The sequence below is a fragment of the Orcinus orca genome, chromosome 8 (assembly GCF_937001465.1).
Source record: "Orcinus orca chromosome 8, mOrcOrc1.1, whole genome shotgun sequence".
Classification (NCBI taxonomy): Eukaryota; Metazoa; Chordata; class Mammalia; order Artiodactyla; family Delphinidae; genus Orcinus; species Orcinus orca.
The window spans coordinates 8881273-8890449 of NC_064566.1; the positions used below are offsets into that span (position 1 = coordinate 8881273).

Here is a 9177-nt window from a genome sequence, read left to right on the forward strand (position 1 = left end):
TAAGCCACTACTTTTTTTTTTTTTTTTTTTGGCTGTGTTGGGTCTTCGTTTCTGTGCGAGGGCTTTCTCTAGTTGCAGCGAACAGGGGCCACTCTTCATCACGGTGCGCGGGTCTCTCACTATCGCTGCCTCGCTGTTGCGGAAGCACAGGCTCCAGATGCGCAGGCTCAGTAGTTGTGGCTCACGGGCCCAGTTGCTCTGCGTCATGTGGGATCTTCCCAGACCAGGGCTCGAACCCGTGTCCCCTGCATCGGCAGGCAGACTCTCAACCACTGCGCCACCAGGGAAGCCCCATTTTATTTAATAAAAAAGAATATGGGAGGAGTTACTGTTTAATGGACAGTCTCAGTTTGGCGTGATGAAAAAGTTCTGTAGATGGATGGTGGCCATGGTTGCACAACACTGTGAAGTACTTTACGCCACTGAACTGTATGCCTAAAAATGGTTAAAATGGTAAATTTCATGCTATGTATATTTTACCACAATTTTTTTGAAGTGTTAAGCCCACAGTAAGTTGCAAAGCACACAGTCATGATGAGGCCCCATCTGTAGCGACCCCATGATGCAAACTGTGGATCAGAGGGGAGGCCAGGAGGCCGAGGGAGAGGGGGAAAGGGAGGGCTGGAGCTGGGACCCTGGGAAAGGACCAAGGAGGGAAGGGGTGGGGAGCCTCAGGAAGAGGAGAGGCCCAGATTAGACGTGGGCCAGAAGGGGGAGGGGCCGTGAGGAGAGGAAGGCAAATCCCAGGCAGAAGAGAGCTCAGGTCCAACTGGCAGGTTGCAGAGTGTGCCTTCTCAGGAACTGAAGTCTCGGAGTACATGCCCTGTGCACGCCTTCCCTCACAGCCCTCAGGCCAAGGGTCAGCAGACAAGGACTCGACGTTAATTTGGGGCATCTAATCCTTTTGATCTGCCCCTTACATCAAGACACCCTTAAGACACCCAGTCCCGACCCAAGCCCCATCCTACAGGAACGAGTGTTCTTTTCCCTAAGAGGGCCAAGCTCAACCTGAGGCTGTGAGGCCAACCTAAAACGCATTATGACTGCAAATCCTGTGGTTCTGCCTGCAAAATAAATACAGGATTCCAACGCTTCTTACCACCACCAAAATCTGGCCTTTGCCCTCAGTTACTGGGAGGTGATATCTAGGCCCCTGGAATGTCCTGCCTGATAGGAGTGTCTTTGTTAGTCTGGGGCCTTCAGACATCAGTCTAATGATGTGATTTATTATTTTTTTTTTAATAAATGTATTTATTTTGGCTGCGTCAGGTCTTTGTTGCTGCACGCGTGCTTTCTCCAGTTGCGGTGAGCGTGGGTTACTCTTCATCACGCCTCGCGGTCTTCTCATTGCAGTAGCTTCTCTTATTGCGGAGCACGGGCTCTAGGCACACGGGCTCTAGAGCTCAGGCTCAGTAGTTGTGGCGCACGGGCTTAGCTGCTCCGCGGCACATGGGATCTTCCCGCACCAGGGCTCGAACCCATGTCCCCTGAATTGGCAGGCAGACTCTTAACCACTGCCACCAGGGAAGTCCCTAGTGATGTGATTTATGATGAGGGCGTTGGGACACGGGGCATCTGGAGGGGCTGGAGACTAAAGCTATTAGCCAGAACCTCCGGGAGGGGCTGGAGAATAAACGTTAGCCACGTGGGCATATGTGATTAAGCCCCAAGAAAAACTCTGGACACCAAAGTCTTAGGCAAGCTTCCCAGCTTGGCCACACTCTGTGGGTTATAGTCAGGAGGTCTGTGACAGGACTCCACTCCACTGGGAAAGGACCATCAGACACTTCACGTTGGGACCCCTCCCAATCCCAGATGGGTCCTCTCCCAATCCCAGATGGGTCCTGTGCTTCCGTCCTTGGTTTTTGAATGTGTATTCCTTTCTCTATAATAAAACCATAATCTTAGTGCTTTCCTGCGTTCTGTGAGCCTCTCTAGCAAATAACCCACTGATGGTCATGGGGACCCAGAACTTGCAGCTGGTGTCTGAAATGAGGGCAGTTTTTTGGGGACCATGCCCTCCAACGGTGCAGTTTGCCAACTGTTTGTTCCCCCCCCACCCCCCCACTACGTGCCTTACTATACCCTTCACCACCTGCCCACCCCTTGCCAACCAGACCTCATCCCTGGGCCTCTCCACCTCGCCCCCACCTCATTCCTCACAAGAGTCAGGTGTGCTCCCACCCAGGGCCCTGGAGAGCTCCTTCCCAGACATCTAGCAAGTTAACTCCCTCCCCTCTTTCAGACCTTTTATTCAAATGTCACCTCCTTGGTGAGGCCTCCTCTAGCCCTCACCCCAAACTCCCCCCACGCCACACACCTACCTCTTTCCCTGCTCTACCTTTTCCTCTTTGAACACTACCACCATGTCCACCATACGCTTAATTTTATACATCTTCTTTCTTCTCCATCTCCTCACGAGAATATAAGCCCCAAGGAGACAAGGATCTTTGTACTGTGTTCCTTCCTGTGACCCCAGGCATGTGCTGAGCACACAATAAATTCTTGTTGAATGAAGAACCTGCAGCATCTTTTAGAAGTACCTTTTAGAAAACAGGCCACCCCACTCCCACTTTTTCTCCCAGAAAGGTGAAGTCTGCAAAACAGGAAAAGTGACCACGCTTGGCTGGAGACCACTGCTGAGGAGGTGGTCAGGAAGAGTCAGCAGGAGCTGAGACCTCCGGGCCGGGTGGGAGCCGGGATGCTAGTTCGTCCTGACACCACCTTGCTGTTGTGACCTCGACAGGCCCCTTCCTCCCTGGTCCTGATCACTTGGGGGGGGTCCAGTGGGGGAGAGGGGAAGAAGGGGAGAGAATTTCCTGCCGTTGACAGCGGGTAGAGGGAAGAGGAGGCCATACCAGGTAGGGGTGACTTTTATTTGAAACCAGAAAACACCCTATTTTGGGGTTCATCTGTAACAGTTAAAAAAAAAAAAGAAGAGAGAGAGAGAGAAACCAGAACTCAAAGGGCCTGCGGAGGGGAGGGGAAGGGTAGTGGGCCCTGGTCAGGCCAGGTAGGGGAAGCGGAGCAGCAGCCCCTCGTGGGGCTCCAGGTTCAGGTGCTCCAGCTCAAGAGAGGCGCCCTCCTTGCGGCCTGGCTGTGTGCTGAGCAGCAGATCCACACTGGCTGGCAGGCTGGCTCCGGCAGGCAGGCTGGACGCCCCCAGGCTAGCAGGCTGGCGCACATCCCCGAAGTTGAGCACTATGAGGAAACGCTCGCTCTGGTCCCACTGCCGGATATAGGCGAAGAGGTCGGGCCCTGAGGTGAGCGCGTGGAAATCTCCGTGCAGCAGGGAGCGCTCCTTACCCCGCTGATCACTCAGCCATCGGAACAGGGAGAGGAGGGAGCCAGGGTCTTCGCTCTGGCCCTGCAAACGGTAAAGTGGTAAAGATACAGCAGAAAGGGGTGGAGGGCTCCCCGGGGCGCGAACTCCCACCGGCCACCTGCCCTCACCCCTTGCCGATCAGGCCCTGCCCATCTAAAACCCTTACCTTCACAGTCATGGTAGTGTTTACAGGTCCTGAAGTGTTGGGAAAGCTGGATTCATCCCACAGCATGACCGGGGCCTTCACAGGCTAAGAGGCAGGGAGAACAGGACTTGGAAAGACCTGGGCTGCTCTCCAACTCCTCCTCCCGCTTCCAGCCCCACAGAAGTATAACGTCCCCCACCTCAGGGCCTCACACCCTGTCCCCTAGCCTAGAGGGCGCTTCTCCCGGACAGCCACAAGCTAGCCCCTCACTGCCCGCCGGTCCCTGCTCAGGTGCCTCCATCGGGTTTCCTGTGGCCATTTGATATAAAACCACCCACGTCCCCGCTCTCTAGGCCCCTTACCCTGCTTTCTTGCACATATCAGCACCTGGCATCTTTATCAACATGTGCTTACTATCTAATTTCACCACCTCCAGCTCTTTTGTGCACCGCTGTATTTTTGTTTCCTCCACGCATAGCATACAGAAATTACTGCATAAAGCTTTGTGGAATAAGTGAATGACAGGTTCTATAAATAGCAGCTTAGGTGTCAACCTCCAACCCTGTGGCTAAAGCTAACCGGGTGCCTTCATGGTCTTACCCCACCAAGGCACTCGCTGCATGTACTTCTCTTACTCATCTGGTTCCCCCACGCAACTCTGAGTTCCTGGAGAGCAGAGCCTGACACGGAGTACCCGCTGCCCAGTGAATGAACGAATACCGAGTGATGGCTACCATACTGAACTCCTACCAGGAGCCAGGTACTGCATTTTAAAATACGCCCTCAGGGCTTCCCTGGTGACGCAGTGGTTGAGAGTCCGCCTGCCAATGCAGGGGACACGGGTTCGTGCCCCGGTCCGGGAAGATCCCACATGCCGCGGAGCGGCTGGGCCTGTGAGCCATGGCCGCTGAGCCTGCGCGTCCGGAGCCTGTGCTCCGCGACGGGAGAGGCCACAACAGTGAGAGGCCCGCGTACCGCAAAAACAAAACAAAACAAAACAAAAAAATAAATAAAAATAAAATACGCCCTCATTCAGTCCTAACTACCCTTATAAAAAAAGTAGTATCACAGCAGAGATGACTAAGAGTCAGAAAAGTGAAATAACCTGTCAAGGCCACACAGCAACTGCCCAGGTGGCTGACTAGCAATCAAACGCAGGTTCCTCCCCAAGTCTCTTGCCCGTCCACTGCCAGCCACAGAACCACCGTGACGGATGAATGCAGCCTCCCCCACTGTGCTGGGCAGGCAGCAAGCGATACCTGTCCAGGAAGGCCAGCTTCCTCTAGGCCAATCTCGTCTCCATAGCTGAAAACTGGGGTCCCTGGCAGGGTGAAGAGCAGCAGCTGGTAGAGTCGGAGGAGCTGAGGTGGCACGAAGGAAGTCAGGAGCCCCGACTGAGACAACTGCAGGAATGGAAGCACCAGTGAGCCCCAAGGCCCACCTCTGCCTCCACCTTCCAACACTCCTTTCTTCCAAAAGGCCTCCTGCCCCCTCTCCTACCACTGTGGTACTCACACTCCAGCTGCACCAGCGGCTGCCAAAGGCGTCCAAATACTGGGTGACCAGGAAATTTGTATGCTTCCCAGTGAAACTGGAGGTTGACAGGTAAGAGCTGGTCAACAACAGGTCCTCGGTGGAATCGAGCAGGCTGAGGATCTGCTGAAGGTCGGAGGAGTCTGTGCCTGCGATCAAGAGCCTGCACAGAGCAGAGCAGGAGTCAAGGGTAGTACAGGACAAGAAAGGGAGAAGGTTTTCTGGACTAGGACCTCTGCTTCCTGGGGCTAACACTCCGCTGAGGGGTTCCCACAAAGGAGCTGAGTTAGGGGAGCCAGGGTCTGGTACCCACCTATCTTCACTGAAGCTCTTAGTGATATTCTGCCACTCCGCCAAGAGTGAAGACGCATCCTAGAAGGAAAAGAGCAGAGGCAAGAAGCAGGGAACACTACCAGGCCCTGGCGGGTGCTTCTGTTCTCACCCAGGCTCTGCTTCTCGCGTGGAAAGGGTACTCACTGTCAGATTCCCCACATCCCGAACCTGGAACCCATCCACACCAGCCTGCAGCCAAAACCTCAGCGCTTCCTACAGGAGGGAGGCAAAAGAACAGAGGAAAGATATCAACACTCTGATGCAAGGGCTCAGCCCACACGAGATCTTGCCTACCATGCACTCTCCCGTGGCCTCTGGAGAGTCACTTGCCGTGAACGGTCTCACTTTCTTGCCTCTATTATAAACCTGGAGGTAGCCTTTAGTTCCCTTCCATTCTAACCTATCATTGATTCTCTTAGTGATATTACGCTTTACTTCTCTACTCCTCCTCATGGTGAATCACAAAGCTTTACCTTTTTTTTTTTTTTAAGCTTTACCTTTGACCCCTACAGAAAAGACCTATGAGAAAAGTGTGTTCATACATGTAACTTCATCTAACACTTAGCATGTGTGGAATGCTGGTATACTCATTTTACAGATAAGGAAACAATGTCAGAGGCGCAAGGAGGCGCGCCCAAGGCCACAATCAGAGAGCAGCAGAGATGGGAGCGAAAATGCTAACCAAGATCCCAAGAAGAGTATACTTACTCCTCTCCCAGTTTCCTGGAGCCTGGGGAGGGTGTAAGTAAAACAGCTAGTCAGAGCCAAGACCAAGGATAAAAAAGTGAAATTCAAGGCACAGCCCCAGGGCAGTTTAGCCAAAGATTTGAAAAGAGAAGCCAGCTCTGCAGAACAGGCCCAGGCCTGAAGCCCTGGCATTCATGGGGCACATGACATGGAACCCCACTCCTGCTGCCCCTCTCTTCCTCTTTCTCTCTCTGATCCATGTGCTCTCTCCTCTAGTCTCCATCTTCATCTGAGGCTACAACACCTCATGCCACACCATCTGAAAACATTCCCTTCTCAGTAACTTTTAAAGGGTCTTCCAGCAAGTAGCAAGGAATGAACCGAATGACCCCAAGAGTCAACTGAAATCAGTCAACTGGGACGACAGAATTCTACCTCAGAATCACGGCTGCCAGCAAAGTGTCAGAGTCTGCCTCCATTTTTGTTCTACCCTTTCTGAACTGGTCAGTGTCCTGGAACCCAGGCATTAGGAGCTGGGATGACATTCAAAGCCCCACTCCCAGCCTGCAGGGTACAGAGTTCGAGCCTAGGCCTTCAGAGTAGGCAGATTAGAGAGATAAGACTAGTTGGAACATCAAATCCCAGGGCACATTAAAGACCTGTGAACCTTAGCTTCCTCATTTACAGATTAGGGACACTGACAGGGACCTTGTTTGGTTATACAGGGGATTAAAGAAGGTATATAAAGTACTCAGCATACTCCCAGACACATAGGAAGACCCCAATGCTTACAATTTCAGACTGGGCTCCACTCCAAAACACATCAAATAAGAAAAGGGAAACCAGACAAGACAGAATTCCCATAGAGAAAGGGCTTCCTCTCCCAAAAGGAAGAAAATTCACATCTGAGAAATTCCCTTCCTGGCACTGTCACCCTCAGAGTCAGGGAAACAAGGAAAATGAGTGGTCAGAAAAGGAACAAACAAAAATAGGGGTGCAATGTTTGCCTATCCTTCTGCCTGTGGGAGGAGCACACCTGCTTGGCTCCAAGGAGCAAGGGGCCCCTTGGCTGGCACCGGGCTACGTTTATAGAACTCACTGTGAAAGGACCGAACAGCCCCAGCATCCCGCTCCCACATGCCACAGGCACCAACACACTCACCTTCACCTTGGTGGCCACAGTGTCAATCTGAGTGGAGTGGAACCACAGGTTCTGGCCCTTGTAGTTGGGAGTGAGATCTAGGATGACCCGGATGCCTAGAACAATGGAGGGGGAGGCAGTTGATAGAAAGACTCTGGGGGGAGGGGAAAGGAGGAAATCAACAAATATAAGTCGGCAGAGTATTTCCTACGTATTGGTACAAAAGCTTAGACTTGAACCCTGGCAAAACTCGTTCCTTTGAAACAGAGATATGAGCAAGTGGCAGGGCGGGAGGCGGGGGGAGGGTAGTGTAACAGAGAAGGCTGAGCTTATGAGGCCCTGGGCCCCTCACCCCCAAGGCAAACCCTGTTCAATGTAAGAAAAGATTTTCCTCGGATTTTTTTCAAAAGGATCCACTCTTTTACAAGCTTTAAAACCACTGATTTAGCAAAAACCTACACTTTGCAAATAAGGGCACTGAAGCCCAGAAGTTAAATAACTGCACATCCAAGTATAGAAGGGCTCTGAACCACCTGACAAGTCCATTTTAGGCTGAAGCCTAACAAACCTCCCCTGTACCTGCCTTAGGAAAACTCTGAGCCACTCAGCAATAAACCAGACAGTAAAGCTATCCGGCCTTTCCTCTGGCCAGAAGGCCAAGCCCTTCCTAGCTGCTTGCGAGCTCTAGGACACCCACTCTTTTTCTTGGCCGATTGCAGGAGACTGTCAAAATCTTCCTTGGAGCCGAAAGTGGGGGCGATCTGTTCCAAGTTGGTCCCTGTGAGGTCATCCTTCTGGTTCTGGTGAATTGGGCCCAACACAAAACCTTTTACCTTCAGGGTGCTCAAGTAATCAAGCCGCCCCTTCAGGCCTGAAATGGAGAAGCAGAGTTTAAAGTGACGCCTCCCTGAGGCCCCTGATCGCCCCTATTCTCCCCGAGACGAAGTTGGCGGGGGCGGTTTGGCTGGATCACGAGAGAAGCTGTTGTAAGGAGACTAGAACATTGCTTCAGAAACCGGCAGCGATAGGCTACTGGCGCCGGGAGGGGGGGGAAGGGAGCATGCTGAGTCAGCCACCCTCAGGAAAGAGGGAGTGGGGGGCGGTTTCCTTCGAAGAAAGAAGGAGGGGCTACGTCCCGGGGGTCGGTCACCAGTACCAGGAAGGGTGGAGAACCACCTGGGTCAATCTGGGCACAGGGGTCGAAGCCGGTGACCAGTTAAACCAGGGGAACGCGGGGTGGGGCTGGGGGAGCCCCGGACTCACCCACTAGGTCGCCTGCGTCGCGGCCCTGGAAGGCCTGAAGGTCGCCAATGCGGTAGAGGGCGCCCTTGTGCCACCAGCTCATTGCGGGCAGCTCGCGGCAGCGCGGCGCCCGAACGATGATGACCACGGCGCCCGCCAGCATGCCCAGCCAGCCGAGCCAGAAGAGCAGCAGCAGCGCCCAGCGGGTGCGTACCCAGCCAGGCCTGCCTGCCACCTTCAGCAGCTCCTCTTTAGACAGGCCTGTGAACTTGGCCGCGGCCGCCGCGGCCGCCTCGTCGTCGGCCACCTTGATCTTCACCAGACCATTCTTCTCGGTGCCGCCCGCCACGGCCACGGCCACAGCCGCCCCCGACGCCGCGTTCATCGGCTGCTTCTCGGGTTCCAGCTCGTTCAGCTCCACTTCCTTCATGTCCACCTCGGCGTCCTGGCTCATGGTGCCTGCGAAACCGGCAACACGACGCAGCCTGCGGTCAGCTGGTGGCTGGATAGCTGCCCGGACCTCCCGGCCCCAGAACAGTCTCCCAGGTTTCCGTGACTCCGCTCAGCTTCCACGACCGCGTTTGCGGCCGGGCGGGCGCGGTCTCTGGGACTGGGCACGGGAGCCCCGCCCCGGCCCGCCCCTTAAAGTGGAACATCCTGGATTGCTCTTCCAGGGACTGAAAGGGTGGGCGGCGGCCGAGGGAATAATATTGGGAACTCGCTTCCGACGGCCGTGTGGTCGAATTCCTCACCTCGAACAGTCTAGCCCTA

At 54.1% G+C, this 9177-nt stretch overlaps 1 protein-coding gene across 1 annotated transcript; it reads right to left on the reverse strand.

Moving 5' to 3' along the window:
- Positions 1-2857: 2857 nt before the first annotated feature.
- SLC3A2 (solute carrier family 3 member 2) lies at positions 2858-9005 on the reverse strand. Its single transcript, XM_012538809.3, has 9 exons — positions 8428-9005; positions 7862-8035; positions 7186-7280; positions 5481-5549; positions 5317-5375; positions 4986-5166; positions 4730-4873; positions 3492-3575; positions 2858-3367 (listed from the first exon to the last, which is right to left on the reverse strand). The coding sequence occupies exons 1-9, from the start codon at positions 8858-8860 to the stop codon at positions 3005-3007; spliced, it is 1602 nt and encodes a 533-aa protein (XP_012394263.1). The 5' UTR covers positions 8861-9005; the 3' UTR covers positions 2858-3004.
- Between the last annotated feature and the right edge of the window lie 172 nt (positions 9006-9177).